We start from the raw sequence: 17806 nt of genomic DNA, 5'->3' as shown, positions 1-17806 counted from the left end.
AAAAATTAATTTAGGCTTAATAAAGGTTGTGTGTGAGGGATTATCAATTGACTGACTAAAAAACAAAACTTTGTAAAAGAAGCCTTTTATTTAAAGTGGCCTGTCTTGTATAGTTACTATAATGCTAATGTTCCCTATGTTTTTATTGTAATCTTATTGAGGATATAAAAATTATACCAAGTGCTGTTCTCCCCATTCTTTTAGTCCATTTAAAAATCCACTTGATGTCTTAGTAGAATTGCATCGGAGAAGATAGAAATAGAACCAGAATGTTTTAGATTCCTCTCTAAGGTGTATTCATTTTTAAGAATATGTGCATTTTTAGTATTAATCCTTCACATACATTTATCTTAGGAGAGGCCGGTGTCATGAAAATAGCAGTGGGCTAGGAATGGGAAGACAAAGGTCTTTTGTACTGGCATTACAACAATTCCTCTGAGGAGGCCATTCTTACCTTCCTAAAATGTAGGGTTGGAGCTGGTTAAAGATAAAGTTGGAGAAATTACTTTATCTGTTAAAGTGCTACACAGATGCTATTTGTTACTATGTCTGAATCAGATGTGGGATTTTATCTCTTGTCTCTTCCTCAAAAAGTTTTAGAATTTACTATACATATGTACACACACACGCTCTAGTTCACTTTTCATTTTTCTCTTTTAGAGTGAGTGAGTGAGAGTGTGTGTGTGTGTGTGTGTGTGTGTGTGTATGTAGTAACTTCTAAAAATTTCATAAAGGGCCCTAGCTGGTTTGGGCATCAACCTGCAGACTGAAGGGCCTTGGGTTCGATTCTCGTCAAGGGCATGTACCTCAGTTGTAGACTCAATCCCTGGCCCAGGTTGGGGTGCGTGCAGGAGGCAGTCAATTGATGTGTCTCTCTCCCATCGATGTCTCCCTCTCATCGATGTCTCTCTTTCAACCCCCTTCCCTCCCCCTCCCCTTTCTACTCTGAAAAGCAATGGAAAAAATATCCTCAGGTGAGGATTAAAAATAATAAAAATTTCATAAAGGTTATTTATGTTGATTGAATCTCTTAGAGTATATATGAATGAAAGCTCATAATTGTTAAATTTTTGTTAAGTATGGCATATGACATCTGTGATATTGTTTGTATTCATACTTAAAAAATATATTGGTAGAGATGCAGTTAATTGCTCTCCAGTATAATGGTGTTCTTTCTGCATTTTCTACTGTACTTCCATTAGGCTATAAACCTGTTTCAAGTGACTAATGAGGAATTTGACTGTAGATCTGCATCATTTTTTCCCCCCCTATCTTTTTATTCACATGTTAAGAACTTGGTACCAGTTGAAACTGATCCAGCAAACATAATCTTTGTGACTACATATATTGAAGGGCAGGGACAAAGGGAATTGAATAGAGAAAGGATAGGTTAAAAGGTAGCTTGTACCTTTCTTAACTTTTATTATATCATTGGAATTTAAGAACTAATTCTTTTTTTTAATTAATATATTTTTATTGATTTCAGAGAGAGGAATGGAGAGGGAGAGAGAGATAGAAGCATCAATGACAAGAGTCATTGATCAGCTTGCCTCCTGCACGCCCCCTACTGGGGATGGAGCTCACAACTGGGAATCTAACCGCAGTCTCCTGGCTCATAGGTGGATGCTCAACCACTGAGCCATGCCAGCTGGGCAAGAACTAATTCTTCTAAGAACGCCACTTGAATGCTGCATTGCTTTACCCCAGCCCCAGACTAGTATGTGTATGTATGTTTTAAAAGGAGTAGGGAGATAGATCCATGGAATCATGGAAAAGATATACTCTGCCAGTGCAATAGGTGGAAGTACTTCTTTAAAAAAAAAACCTACATGTATCCTCTAAACAAAGATAGAAATTAATGAAATTTCATATCATTGTAAGAATATATATATAGTGTTAAGCTGTCATGAAATTTTGGTACTATTTTAAATTATGGCACTATAGATTGACTCAAAATGAGTAAAAGATGTTTCTTAAGGAACTTAATCTAGAAACATTGATTTTTCTTTTTTGTTGTAAAGGGAATTATAAAAGGTTCTTATTTGAAGCCACTTTAAATCAATCTGATTAAACTGTGTTCCGTATACAATGTAGCAAAAGAAAAAGATACAGTTTGTATAGATCGTGTGGGTTTAAAATGGCTTAAGTGATCATTTTTAACTGTTCCAGAGCTTTCTTAAACTTAAGACTACATACTTTAAATACCTCAGTATATTTCTGGCTACTGATGAGCACAGTGGGAGCATTGTTTCCTGGTCCTTGGTTGCTGCTTGCTTGTATGTTTCAGGAACTACAAAAACTATCTTCATTTAATACATTTTCCTCTAGTTAGAATAGTGTGATTATTCTGCAAAGTATCTTTCCTATTAGATTTAGGAGACCATATCTTTTGAGATTTCCTATGAGACATTTTTCTTTATGTTTTAGTAGTAGGAAATGGCTATTTCAAGAGCACCCCTAAAAGAAATCCCAATGCTTAAGTAGGAGGGTTTATCATACATATTTTACCTTTGATTACAGATAGTATGTTTCTTTATCAGTTTGTTTAACAGCATATTTCCTACTTCAGGACACCTAAGGACATAGGTTCTGTAGTAGTTTTTTTTTTTTTTTTAAATATATCTTTATTGATTTCAGAGAGAGGAAAGGAGAGGGAGAGAGATAGAAACATCAATGATGAGAGAGTCATTGATCGAGCCCACAGCCCGGGCATGTTCCCTGACCGGGAATCGAACCCTGATCGCCTGGATCCTAGGTCGATGCTCAACTGCTGAGCCACGCCCGTCCGGGCCTGTAGTAGTTTTGAAGATGTTGAAAGGAACCAGAGTCCATTTAAAAATCCACTTGCTGTCTTAGTATAAGTACATTAATTAGTAGAGTTAGAGATAGAACCCCAGGGTGTTATAGATTTCTTCCTAAGGTATATTTTTTAAGACGGTTGCAGTCATGTATAATTTGAGAATTCCCTAAAGATATTTCTAGTAATGTCCTCATGTTTGTTGAGAATCATGGGCGTGGAATGTGAAATTCAGTTAAGTGTCTTTTCTATATTTGCCATTATTTAACATGTGTTACATGTTAAGGGATGCCTGATAGAATATTGCTCTTATGATGCCCCAAAGCCTTGACTGTGCCCAAGATTTGTAGGGTGTACTATACCTTTGTGATAATGTAGTGCCTAATGTGCTATTAGTTTTCTTTAAAAGTACCTATGTCTGAATTGCATAATATGTTTTTTTTTCTTAATGTGTTATGAATGATTTTTGGAATCACATTTTTTTGACCACTCTCACCTGTTATCTGTTACACAGTACATTTGTTTTTAAAGGCGACCATGGTACTTTTTTTTTTTTTTTTGAAATATTTCTTTATTGATTTCAGAGAGAGGAAGAGGGAGGGAGAGAGAGATAGAAACATCAATGATGACAGAGTCATTGATTGAGCCCACAACCCGGGCATGTGCCCTGACTGGGAATCGAACCCCGATCGCCTGGATCCTAAGTTGATGCTCAACTGCTGAGCCACGCCCGGCCGGGCTCACAGTGCTTTTTAAAATTATTTTTTATTTTTAATTTTCACCGGAGTGAAACATCGATTGATTGCCTCCTACGGGGGATTGAACCCACAACCTAGGTAAGTGCCCTGACTGGAAATCGAACCTGCCACCTTTTGGTGCCTGGGATGATGCTCCAACTAACTGAGCCACCTGGCCAGAACTTTAAGATTATTTTTAAAGAGAAGATTTAAAATATGTAATTGTTAGAGAATCTCACATGCATGTCAGCCCCTTGGGGCTATGCTTGAGACTATTAGCTAGAGGAACTTTATCAAAATAACTCTATAGTCATTACCTAACTGTTTTCAGGACTTTTTAAAGATGGTTATATACATTTCTTATATTAGTAAAACACTGCTTTTCCTTGATTATAGAGCCTCAGTCTGGTTTCAAGATTCATTCTTTTAGGATTCCTGTGGTGTTTAGCTCTTAGTGATTCTCCATCTCCTCTGTCCTTGTAGTGCTATGTTTGGCTTTTAACTAAAGAGCCTGGGGGTGGGACATGGTTCTTTGTAGACTTTGTCTTTTTGTTCTTCCTGTGCTAGGGAGGTTACAGAGTAAGAGATTTCCTTTCAATCTTGGCTGTTTCCCAACTGAAATGGATGTTTCTAAAGTACTTGACTTGCTGGACAAAAGGGGAGGATAAGTGATGCAGATGGGACCTTAAGCAGGGTTTCTTTTTAAGGCTGTAAACTAGCTTGGGTTTAAAAATAAAGGCCAGGAGAAAGTGAGTCAAATTAACATGATAGATTCAGGAACCTTTAGGTGTATGATTATTTAGCATAAACAAAATTGTTTTTGTTAAATATTGAACATCGAATTCACATTTGTATTGGAGATTAAAGCATACAAGATTTTATAATTACCAATATTCTTGGTACTTAGTAAGATATGAATTTATGCCAGTTGAGGTACAGGACCTCAGAATACTTAAATACCTAAAATAAATTAGCAGGGGATTTCATGTCTCTGTCTCAGCCAATGATTTTCAGATTTTATCAGCCTTAGTGCTTTGACTCTAAATTTTTTGCATTGCCTTAGTTGTTAATAAGACTTCAGCCACAATTTTGAAAGCTTATCAAAATGGGTAAGCGATAAAATATTAAGAACTTATGGTGCATTTCTTTTTTTAAAATTAAGTGCTAGCCCTGGCTGATATGACTCAATTGGTTGGGCATTTTCCCGTGCACTGAGGGGTTGCCGGTTTGATTCCTGTGGGGCCATGTGCCCAGCTGATCAATGTTTTGCTCTCACGTCAATGTTTTGCTCTCTCTCTCCCCCTTCCTTCTTTTCCCTAAAAATCAATAAAAGTATAAAATAAAATAAAAATTAAGTGCTAAAAGATTGCCCTGTATTTCTTGGGCATTGATAATAATTTTTTTTTGCTATAAATTTAGAACTTATTATAGGTAAGAGTTGGCTTTTACTGGTATAAGTGCACTGTTTTGTTTCTGTGTCTTGGCTAAATTAGTCCTTTTCAAGCTGTAAATTCCAACTCTTCATATAACTGATTAATTAATTCAGACACTAACAGTCTTTGGTTTCATTGGAAAGCACAGCAACTTTAAGCCAGTGCTATGCTACCTTTTTTTTTAAAATCCTTTCCTGAGGATATTTTTCCTGTTGCTGTTCAGAGAGAGTGGGAGGGAGAGAGAGAGAGAGAGAGAGGGAGGGAGAGAAAGAGAGAGAGAGAGACATTGATTGGTTGCCTCCAGCACCCACCCCAACCGGGGTCCAGGGATCGAGCTTGCAACCAAGGTACGTCCCTTTGGCCCAAATCGAACCTGGGACCCTTCAGTCCAAGGGCCGACACTAACCGCTGAGCCAAACCTGTTAGGGCTACGCTATCTTTCTGCTTTTCCATTAGAATGACTAAATATGGTAGGCACTACAATACATGAGATACTGAATTATTAAAAATAAGTCAAGTCGCTCAGCCAGATGTGGTTTATGTGGCTCAGTGGTTGAGCATCAATGTAGGATCCAGGAGATCATGGTTTGATTCCTGGTCAGGGCACATACCCAGGTTTCGGGCTCGATCCCCAAGCCAGGGGTGTGCAGGAGGCAGCCAGTCAGTGACACTCTCATCACTGATGTTTCTATCTCTCTCTGTCCCTCTCCCTTCCTTTCTCTGAAATCAATAAAGATATATTTAAAATAAATAAATAAAATTCTCATCTTTTATACTTTTACTGTAAAGAAATGTGTTTCCTTTAAAGTCAAGTTTATTGAGGTACAATTTACATGCTGTGTAGTTCTTTGAATTTTGACAAATGTTGTAGTATTGTAACCATGACCACCATAATCAAGCTATAGCAGCGATTTTCAACTCATTTGCCACACAAGTTTTTTTTTTAACTTATATTTTCTATTTATTGCTCCTGCTAGTGATTTTTGTATGTGGATTTTATACTCAACAATCTCGGTGATTTCTTATATACATATTTTTTAAATCCTCACCTGAGGATATTTTTTTCCACTGCTTTTCAAAGAGAGAGGAAGGGAGGGGGAGAGGGTAGGAGGAAGAGAGAGAAATGTTGATGTGAGAGAGACCCATCGACTGGTTGCCTCCCATAAGCACCCCGATCAGGTGTGGGGAGTGAATCTGCAACCCAGGTATGTGCCCTTGACCAGGAATTGAACCCCGGACTCTTGAGTGCGGGTGGTGCTATGGACGCTCTTACCCTTGAGCAGTACTGGCTAGGGCCTCAAGAATTTTTAAAACATGCAATACCTGACTATTTAGTCAAGGGTACTGACCTCTTTTCCCTTAGGCTGTCAAAAGAAAAAAAAAAGCCAACACAGCAATAGCTATCTAGTGTGAATGAATCAAAATGATATCTTTTTGTTGTTTTCATCAGATTGGCAAAAATATGTCTTTTGATGTGTTGCAGCTAAAAAGGTTGAAAATCACTGAACTATAGAATAGTTCCATTATCCTCCAAAATTTCCTTGTGCCTTTTTGTAGTCAACTTCTTCCAAACCCTGGTGTAACCATTGGTCTTTTTTCCCCTCTGCAATTTATCTTTTCAAGAATATCATAAATAAAGTTCTTTAAATTGTGGTAAAATGAATATAAAATTTACTATCTTACAATTAGTGTTAAGTACATTTACAATGTTGTGCAACCATTACCACTATCTAGTTTCAGAACTTTCCATCACTCTAAATGGGAAGTTTGTACCCATTAAACAGTCACTGCATTCTCCCCTCTTCCCATCCCCTGGCAACCAGAAGCCTACTTTCTCTATGGATTTGCCTGTGTGCATATTTCATATAGATGGAATCATACAATATGTAGCCTTTCATGTCTGGCCTCTCACTTAGCGTGATATTTTCAAGGTTCATCCATATTGTAGCAGGTATCAATACTTAATTCCTTTTTATGGTTGAGTAATATTCTGTTGTATAGATATACCACTTTTGTTCATCTGTTCATCCTTTGATGAACATTTAGGTTTCTGCCTTTTGGATATTGTGAATAGTGTTGTGGTGACATTTGCATACAAGTTTTTGTTTGGACACCTATTTTGTTATATTGCGCATATACCTAGGAGTGGATTTGCTGGGTCATATGGTAATTCTATGTTTAACTTTCTAGATCATAAATTCCTAGAGAGTTGGAGCCATCTTAGTTCACCTTTTGGAATCGTTAACTCCTGATTAATGCCCTTGTAGTAAATGATCAAGAAAATATTGTTGATTTAATAAAACATATTTGAGGGAAAGTGTGGGTTGCAGGTTGAATTTTATTTTTTTTAAATCCTTTCCCGAGGATATTTTTTTCCATTGCTTTCGGGGAGGGGGAAGACAGAGAGAGAGAGAGAGAGGAACATAGATGTGAAAGAGACACATGGATTGATTGCCTCCCACATGAACCTGCAACCAAGGTATGTGCCCTTGGCTTGAATTGAACACGGGACCCTTCAGTCCACCAGCCGACTCTCTAACCACTGAGCAAAACCAGCTAGGGCACAAGTTGTCTTGAAGAAAAGTTAGTGTTGTGTTAGGTTAGGGGACTGCTTTTCAGAGTCAAGAGAACGGCCTCAGTTATGAGAATAGGCAATCGTTTGGTCAGCAAGTAATTTATATGCCATGTAGGCAACGGGGATATAGTGATAAGCAAAATTGACAGGCCCTTGGCCTTCTGGCATTTATAATCTCCTGGCAGAACATAGTTAAAGAAGCTTTTCAAATGGTGTAAGAGCTAAGAAATTATTAGGTTCTCTGGTAGCACATGTATATAGCAGGGACTTCTGGCCAGTTCCAGGGGAATCAGAAACTTTCTAAAGGATAGCTGAAGCTTGAAGAGTAGAAGAAATTAGGTAGGGTTGGCAAGGAAGGAGGACAAGGCTGTTCCAGGAAGACAGGGGCTGGGCAAGGTGATTCTTTCCATGGCACTGAAAGGTTAGGATGATGGAGAGTGGGGTGTAAAAGGGGTGGTTGGTAGAGACTTAGCTGAAAAAGGAAGTGAGATACATAGGATAAGGACAGTGGGAGGAATATCAGATTTGTGTTTTACAAGAATTATTTTTGTTGCAGTGTTGAAAAGAGATGGGATAGAGGTGAGAATTGGAGATGTGACACATGTCTCACTGATCAAATAGTGCCATTTATTAGAAAACAGTTGATGATTGTGCTGTTTATTAAAATAGAAATTCTGGGAGGAAAGGAGCCAATTGTGTTTGAGGCGTTAGAACATTGAGATGTTTTTTAAAAACAGTTGGATATATAGGGCTGGCCCTCAGAGTAGACCTCTATGGTGGAGCCCTAGATTTGGGAGTTGGTGGAATACAGATAGGTGATAAATACTGCCATTGGCATGTATTGAGGGAGAGTACAAACGGAGGTGAATAGAGGCCTAAAGCTTTGAGAAACTCCAAGATTAGTGGTTTGGTAGAGGATACTGAGCAAACCTTCAAAGGCTCCTGAGATAATAGAGCTAGAGAGGTGGGAAGAAATAGAGTATAAGGTCCCATAAGCCAAAGGAAGGGAAGAATCCACTTACTTTAAATTCTCAGGATCTGAACAAGAGGATTATTGTAAGAATTTTTAAAAGTGGTTTTCATTCAGCCCACCTCATTCCTTTGCAGGGAACCTTTGTGCAGGCCACAACCTGCTCAACTCTGCTCAGCAGCACTGTGAAAGCTGCTGAGAGGATGAGTAAGATGAAGCCTGAACTATATCTTGGATTTAGCAACCTGGAGGTCATAGTTGGTTTTGCCAAAGTGATGGGGTAGAAGTTGGATCAGTGTGGATTGAGGAGCTAGGAGAGGAGAAGAAATGGGAGTGGAGAGTAGAGACAACTCTTAGTTTGACTGTAAAGAGTGAAGGCAGATTGTTGGTGGAGGAAGATGTGGGATTGATGAAGTTTTTATTGTTTTTAGAAAAAAGTTTTTGTATTTTTAAAGGGGAGACATGAGAAATTTTTACATGTTTAAGGAGAGGATTCACTTTGGTGGGAAAGGTAGACTCCACAGGAGAAAAAGTATTTGAAAAATTGAGAGATGGAAGTAGATGAAGTTCTAATCAAGGCCTCTAGAATTGGGTGCAGATGTGTATGGTATCTTCCCCCCCCCCCCCATGGTGAAGAGAGAGAATGTGAGAGTTTGTGAGTGAATATGAGTGTTTGAGACAGTGTGTGTGTTGGGGGGGGCAGTTAGAGTATTTTGGAATGTGAAGAGAATGAGGAAGGTCTGAATAATGCATGTAGCGAATGGGAGATGAATATCGAAGTACCTGAGAATGTGGTGCTTACTGATGGATGATGGATAATTGATAGTTGGGTTTATCCATAGTTGGATTTTGCCAGATAGGTGTGAGGAAAATATTAAGGGAGATTTAGGGGATTGGCAAGAGTGTTATTGAAATGATAGGCCATGATGAAATCTAAGCTGTTTAAAGAACAAGTGAAGAAGGATGAAAGTACTGTGAAAAAGTAGAGTCACTGGATTTAAAGTTACTAAAAACCCTTCAGAGTAGTGTTGAGAAAGTGAGTAGACAGTTACCTAAAGCAAGTTATTGGGGGCATTGAACAAGGTGAACTGAAAAGGGCATGTGACATTTTTTTTTATTGATTGATTTTTTACTTTTATTTTTTTTTAAGAGAGAGAGAAACATCCATGTGGGAGAGAAACATTGATTGGCTGCCTCCCATAAGGGCCCTGACTGGGGATTGAACCCGCAACCTAGGCATGTTCTCTGACCAGGAATCGAACCCACAGCCTTTCGGCGCACAGCACGAAACTCCAATCAACTGAGCCACACCAGCCAGTGTGGGCATATGGCATTCCTACTTTGGTAGGAACAGTTTCAGTGTAGTGCTGACAGTGGAACCCAGATTATAGTTAGTTGAAAAGTGAGTGAATGCAGGGAAGATAAATTTTTCTCAAGAGGTTTGTCTTTGAATAAAGACTTAGAATTAGAAGTAGATAGGGAGTTACGATTTGGATTTTTTTAATGAAGGAAAGACTAGAGGGTGCTTATATGGTGATGATGTGATGAGCAGTAGGGAAGTAGGAGATCCCAGACATACCTCAGAAGATAGGGGGATGTCTGGATCCAGAGGGTTACTGTATATACAAGATGTACTTGTTCCATTATGTGAGGGTGATAGAAAGGCTGTGAATGCACATGTAGGTGAATTTGTGGACTTACTGGAAAGAAGTTGGCAGCAGTGGTGGAGTATTGAAGAACTCTGAAGTTAGAACTGAGTTTGAGTTCTTGCTCTGCCTCTTAACATGCTGTGCTCCTTTAGGTCAGTAATGGAACCTTAGTTACATCATCTGTAAGATGGTAACTGATAGGATTATGTTAAGGATTAAATAACATAATAAATATGTAAATTGCTTGGGTAAGTTGCCTACCAGACTTCATAGGAGCTAAAAATTATTAGCTCTAATGGAGAGTGCTATAGAATGAATGACTTGTTCACCAAGGGTTTGCTTATGAAAGCAGGGATCTATAAGGTCATCCACTGGTAGTACTGGGGAAAGGAAGACGGTGCAGAAAGTTTGAAAGCTTCTTTGGAAAGGCGAGACCCCTAGCTAGGGAAATGGGCGCAATATTGAACACCCTGTTGTCAGAACTACATGGGAGTGGTATGTTCACCAACCTTTTCACTGAAGACAATTGTGGACATGAAGCAAAGGTTAAAATCTGATGTGGTACCCTCGTAGAGTTGCTTTGTTTCTCCCTCTGGTTAATTTGATGAGAGGTCTGTCAATAGAGGGTGTATGAGATTTCTTGGAAGGGAAATAAAGTACAGCAGGTCCTTGAATAATGTCATTTTGTTATAATGTCCATAAGATGCCATAGGATCTTATCTCTTATTTATATCAATTAGATAAAATTGGTTTTGTTATATGCCATTTCACTTAAAGTTGCAGAACCTATTGACCATGTTAAGTGAGGACTTACTGTACTGAAAGTCAGTTCTTTATTATATTTGCTACAGATGTTATTAAAAAAATTTAGTCTTTTAAATTTTGGATTAGCGTATATTCAGTGATTTTTAAATATAGGTGCATAGTTAGAGGGGGCATGGTCCATAAGACCATCTTTACTTCTGACACCAGTTGCAAGGAGGACCCCAAGACTATTCTTAGGTAGGATAATTCAGAAGGATTTACAGAACTCATTGAATTCTTATACTTGTGGTTACAGGTTTTTATAGCTAATGAATATTGATTAAAATCAGCCAAACATAAAGGTGCATAGGACAGAGTACAGGAAAGTTGCAAATGTGGAGCTTCCAGTTGTTTCCCTGTGGCGTTGTGAACAGTATTACTTCCTGGTGTTGATTTATGACAATACCCATGGAGTATTACCACCCATGGAAGCTTACCCCAGCTTTTGGTGTCCACAGTTTTTATTTGGGCTCCATGATTGACTGCCCACATGGCTGAACTTAAGTCTCCAGCCTTTCTGGAGATCGAGGTGATTTATGTGACTGAAATCCCTTACCATAAATGGTATTGTTATATTTTCTGGTGTGACCCTAAACCCCTGGTGAACAGGAACACTTATTAGGCATGGCATTCCAAGAGTTTAGAGATTACCTTTCAGAAGCCCAGGATAAAGGCTAGACCTCTCTTTGAGGAAGGTAAAAGTCTTACAAGTTTACAATAGTTAAACATATTTTCATATTTTGAGTCTATAGTAGCTATTTAGTTGAGAGAGTGAGTAATAATTAAAAATTAAAAAACCTATAAATAGAAACCTATAAATAGATAAAAATAAATAGGAAGTTTCATCAAGAAATTATATAAACTTAATATTTTAATATTGTAAAACTGATATTTCATTTATAACTGGCATGATGGTTCAATTCTGTTTCATTAAATTTGAACTTATTTTTTTCTATGAGAAGAGTTTTATATAATGAAGTCCCTGAGTCTCCCAAGTAAATTTTTAGCCCTAGACTCATTTTAGAGCAGTGTTTCTAATGTGAAAGTGATGTACACAAGGCTCAAGGTTATGCATAGTTTCACCATTTTTCTTATTCCCCATGAAAGCATGTCTGAATCCAGGTGAGTAAGAGACATCACAGGGATAACCTTGAATTTATTTCTAAAAAGGTAAATCATTTTCAAGTGGTATTAACTGTTAGTATGAAAAACTCAGCATATCCTAATCCTACAACATCTTTGTGACGGTGACAAAGTACCGTCTTTGAGTACCGTTGCTTTAGCGAATAAGTGTATTCCCACTTCATTGGCTTTAGTGCAAATCTTACTTCCTGGTTGATACCCATTACTAATTAGATCTCACCATGAAAGCAAAATCCCTTACTAAGCCTACTTAAAAACAGCTTGAAGCAATATGATGCTTATTCCCGTGGCACCACCAGGTGTGGTGTTTGCATCAAGTCATTTCGGGGTGCTTTATGGAAATACTTCATGATAGGGAATTCTTGACTTCATCCTTCCATAGTGGCTCTTTTCCCCCCCATTCTTTATAATGCTTATAAGAACTGGACCACATGACCATATTTAGCCAGGAGATACTATTCTCTAACACATGGTAGATTGTTGATGTGAGGTCTGAGGATTTGGGTCGTTCAAAAATGAATGACTTCTCAGATTTGTTGCACTTTCTATATACTGAGAATAGGTCACTAAAATGAGCGGTAACTATATTTGCATGTGATTTGTTTGTTATAACGAACATTTAAGTTCTTCTATGTACTAAAAATTCTTTTGGTTGCCACGTTAAGCCTCTCTAAGGCACAGAGTGGCTTTCCATTTCAGTTTTTGCTTCAACATATGAAACCTAGAGGACCATAGTTGAACTAAAACACCTAATCCATAAATGATATTTGCTTCATGTGTGAACAACAAATGTTTTAACCCACTGCCTTCACTAATATTGTAACTACTGTCTTACAGATTGACTTGATGCAAAACATCACAAAGGCTCCATATTATACAGTATGCGATTTTTGAGGTATGAGCTTTAGAAACTTACCTCTCGTGTGGCATGTACATCAGGCTTTAACTTCAGTTTAATCATCTTGGGGAAATTTATGCATTTCTTTTCTCTCTCTCTCTCTCTAATATTTTTAGAGTATTAAAGGGGCTCTGGAGGTATTTTTGGATCCTTGCCCTAGGATTCTTAGTCTTAACAGATACATTTTCTTTAATCACTAAATTGAGACACTAATTCTGGCAGATGATAGCTTTTTCGGCCCTTACAACTAGCTTAACATTTATGCCTGCCTCTTTGAGTTCAATCTGCATTTTTTGTTTTGTGCCTTTGATTGCTTCATTTTAAGTGCTCATTTCTGTTCTTTAACAGTTTTCTGTTTATTGGACTGGGATAATCTTGATGATTACAACCTGATACCGAATTTTTTTTTGGTTTGAGATCTAAGCAGTCTAGAAATTATAAAATATAGATTTTGTGGAAATGCTGAACCATTGTGCTTTTGTGTTCAGAATACCAGTAACTTGAATTCTAGTTGGAAATGTTTTAATCAGTTTGTATTAAAAGAACTTGACAATTGGGGAGTTTTTAGACAGTGGTTCTACCCTAGTGAATATTTTGGTTAAATTTCTGAAAACCCAAATTCTGGGGGGGAAAATCTTGGTGGTCGTAACCAATGGAATTTTAAAAACCCGTATTTTTAACAGATTGGGAAGTTGCTCCTGTTCCTTTTTTTCCCTATTTTTTTTCAGTTTAGTTTGAAATCAGTACTTGATAGTTAGAAATGTATTTGTTAATAGCTGTAGATTGCTTAATTTCTTTAATGAAGAACTTAAAATCAGCTGCAATATATTGAGTGTAAGAACTCATTTTGATTGTCTTCATATGTTCATGAACTACTTATACATCTATTACAGTGGAAACCTTGAGTTAATTTAGTGGTATGACCATAATCATTGTGCGTACTCTGTAAGCTGAGTATTTCTTAAGAATTCATCATCTTATTTAAGCCTCACAACAACCTTCCATTAGTGTTATCCCCATTTTAAGCCAGTGCTCGAGCTGGGATTTGAGCCCAGATCTTTTTAAAACCTTTTTCTGCTGGTTTACTGCTATGCCACCAGAAAACAATACAAATATTTAACTTTTAATAGTACGGGAAATATGTGTGATTTATAAACATAATGAAAACAGGAAATTCAGACATTTAAACATTGGTAGACTTCATTTATCTAGGTGTTTCAGAATTATTTTACTTTCGTCATTCATTTTCTAACAGCTTACTTTCCCAGGTTGTGTTAGATGCCATACGTACAGAAAGTTCAAAACCTGTCAGAAAAGCTTGTATGTTCTCTTTTATTTTTAAGTTCCCTTTCAGAAACTAATGGTATGTTATGGATTATTACAGGTGAACATTTAATGTACTATTTTTAGATATATCTGGGTAATGTTTTTACATTAGTTTTTTTAAAAAAGTCCTCATGCTCCATTTAATGTTAAAGGTACTTAAATGCTTATAGATTTAGTATACTTAAAAATATCCTCATACATTTTTCTTGAAATTTCATTGATTCCCCCCCCCCCCATATGTTGAAAGCACTGAGCTTTGTCTATCATTTAGTGAACCCTGTATGTTTGAAGAAGATACTCCATTATGAAGTCTTAGTTTCAGTATGCTAGGGTTACGGAATTTTATCAAGTTTCAAATTGAGAGCCTTTAGGAATAATTTAGACTTGTGCCACTTAGGTATCTTAAGTTTAATTGGACCTACTGTCTGTATTCTATGTTAACAATCATCATAGTAAGCACATATCAGGGTGACTGACTAATTGTGCCTGTGCAGAGTTTCATGTTTAGTATGTTTGTGGATGAGGGCAATGAAAGGATGATAAATAAACTAAGTGAAATATATTTACAAATACTGCAGTTATTTTTATACATGGGGTAGAGGCACGGGAGTTGAGGAATAGAGTAGTTTCTGCTCTTGCCCAGTGTCCTTAACTTTTCCAAATAATTGTGAGTTCAGAACATGTTTTCAGTAAGTATCATAAAAGTGATTTAATTTTCAAAAAGTTGTTCCTCTCAGAAGAAATATCAGGAGAGGAACTTTTTAAAATGTTGCCATATAATATGTAGTGTTGTCTTATTTCTTGATACTTTGTGATTGATGGTTGGAAGAATAAGGTTCATGAGAAATTATGAAGCCCAGCTCTCTATTTTACTGATGAGGACATTGAGGCATAGAGTTGATCCTTGGATAATGACACTAATTTTACCCTTGTTTATTAATATCCAAGTATCAGGATTATTCTGGATAATGCTTGATTTTTAAAAATTTTATTTATTGATTGATTTTAGAGAGAGGAAGGGGAAGAGAGAGAAACATTGATTTGTTGGTCTGCTCATTTATGCAGTCATTGGTTGATTCTTGTATGTGCCATGACTGGGGATGGATCCTGCAACCTTGGTGTATCAGGACAATGCTCTAACCAACTGAGCGACCCATCCAGGGCCAATAATGCTTGGTTTTTAACTAGATTATGGACTGTAACCTTCAAACTTGGCTTTATTGGATACCTTATACTTTCATTTTCCTCACTTTTTAGAATTTTAATAGATTTAAAAAAAAAATCTTTATTGATTTTAGAGAGAGGAAGGGAGAAGGAGAGAGAGTTGAAACATCAATGATGAGAGAGTCGTCATTGATCAGCTGCCTCCTGCATGCCCCTGACTGGGGATTGAGCCCTCAAACTGGGCATGTGCTCCGACTGGAAATTGAACCGCGATCTCCTGGATCCTAGGTCGATGCTCAACCACTGAGCCACGCCTGGCCAGGCTTAATAGATTTTTTTTTATAGTTAAGGAATCTTCAGTGAAGCTTTCAGTATTGCAGTTCATTAAAATAATCTTACTCTGCAACTAATGTGTTCTTTCCTTATGTCCCACTGAACTTGCTTTCAAATATCATTCTATAATTTATTTTCCATCAAATAAGTTACAAATTCAGGTGTGAGAGAGAATGGCGCATTGCCCTGAAGCAGTACTTTAAAAGTAATTTGGTAAAACATTGCCCCTGCCTGATATGTTGCCAGTGTTTTTTACAATCGGGGAGATTAATTTTTCCACTGATTAAACCTCTCCTGGGAGGAAGAACTACTTTTTTTTTTTTTTTCTTTTACCTCCTGCTCCTCCCTCTCCCTGTCCCCCCCTCTCTCTAGGTGATACTGTATGGTTGACTTGTTATCACCTTGGTTCTCAGGTACCATGTCTTCCATAAGCTTGTAACTTAGAGATCCACTCCCAGCTATGCTGTAGGATTAGCTCTCACCAAGTAGTCTCCAAAGCAGTATTACGACCCTTTAAAGTCTTAACAGGAAGTCCTGAATCCTTTTATGAAGTGCAGGATCCAAGAGCTACTTGGAACACTAAACTCTGGTTCCCCTCCTGCCGTATCACTCTGTGCCACTGTCTGCAGTTGACAGGGTCACTTCCCAGTTAGGCAGAGGTGAGGGGCAGCTGAAGATAATTTCTTCCATATTCCTAAATTCGAATCAGACAAAAGCCTCTTTTTCTAGGCATTCTCCCTAAGTAACTATTTTTATTGAGTCTTGTGAAGAGAATCCTTGTCCAGGGTGACCAAGTATCCCAGTTTGCCTAGGACGGAGGGAGTTCCTAGGACATGAGACTTCCAGTGCTAAAATCAGTTAAGTCTTGAGCAGAGTGGGATAAGTTGGGAATCTTAATCCTTGTAGTTACTCATATTTCTAAATGGGTCCTTAGAATAGTAGTAGAAGGGGCTGAAATCTGGCATTTCATCCATTGACAGGCCCCTTCCCAGTTGAGACTTACTAGATACTAGACATTGGAGCGCTTATTTATAAGAGTAATGATTTAAAAAATTAAAAAGGTAGAGTGGAGAGGGGGGCTTATATAAAAGAAAGATTTATGACTTAGGCCAGCAATTTTCAACCCTTTTCATCTCATGGCACACATAAACTAATTACTAAAATTCTGTGGCACACCAAAAAATATATTTTTTTGCTGATCTGACAAAAAAAAAAGGTATAATTTTGATTCATTCACACTGGACAGCTATCATATTGGCTGTTGCCATTGTTTTATGACAATCCAAGGGGAAAGGTCAGTACCTCTGACGAAATAGTCAGGCATTGCATGTTTTAAAAATTCTTGTGGAACTACCAGTGTGCCTCTTACAGCACATCGATTGAAAATTGCTGGTTTAGGCTGTTAAAATGTTCATTTAAAGTTCTAATCTTATACTCTTCTCTCTTTACAGAACTGATAGTGCATCAGCCGACCCAGATAATTTAAAATATTCTTCATCCAGAGATAGGGGTGGGTCTTCCTCTTATGGACTGCAACCTTCGAATTCAGCTGTGGTGTCTCGGCAAAGGCACGATGATACCAGAGTCCACACTGACATACAGAATGACGAAAAGGGTATATATATTTTCTTATTGGTAGAGGCATGTTTTTTAACCTACCCATCTCTCCCTCCCCTTTCTTTCCCTTCTGTACCTCTCTCTTCTAACATGCTTTAAATATAGCTATTTTATATTTATATAAAATGTCAAAGTAAACAGTTTATAATAGGCAGCACACCATAGTGCAGAGGAAAGAAAGCCTGGACTTAGAGCTATGTGGTTTAAAGAATATATCTATATCTATATCTATATCTATATCTATATCTATATCTATATCTATATCTATATCTATAATACAGTGAGATTTTTGAAACTTTCTAAGTTTGCCCCTTGATTTTTAAAAATTAAAATGCTCTTTATATACATATAATACAGTAA

General features: G+C 37.4%; 1 protein-coding gene across 4 annotated transcripts in view; it reads left to right on the top strand.

Moving 5' to 3' along the window:
• SMG1 (SMG1 nonsense mediated mRNA decay associated PI3K related kinase) overlaps positions 1-17806 on the top strand; it is a 125834-nt gene that overhangs the window by 39758 nt on the left and 68270 nt on the right. For 2 of the 4 annotated variants that reach the window (XM_081133098.1, XM_081133097.1), the window contains exons 2-3: positions 12946-13003; positions 17281-17444. In XM_081133098.1, coding sequence (XP_080989224.1) covers positions 12990-13003; positions 17281-17444 — 178 coding nt within the window. In that variant the 5' untranslated portion in view covers positions 12946-12989. The remainder of the gene's footprint in view (positions 1-12945; positions 13004-17280; positions 17445-17806) is intronic. The other 2 variants (XM_081133096.1, XM_081133095.1) reach the window with 1 other exon arrangement.

The sequence above is a fragment of the Miniopterus schreibersii genome (genome assembly GCF_964146895.1).
Source record: "Miniopterus schreibersii genome assembly, chromosome: 3".
Classification (NCBI taxonomy): domain Eukaryota; kingdom Metazoa; phylum Chordata; class Mammalia; order Chiroptera; family Miniopteridae; genus Miniopterus; species Miniopterus schreibersii.
Note: the sequence above shows the minus strand (reverse complement) of the source record. Positions and strands in the feature narration are given on the sequence as shown.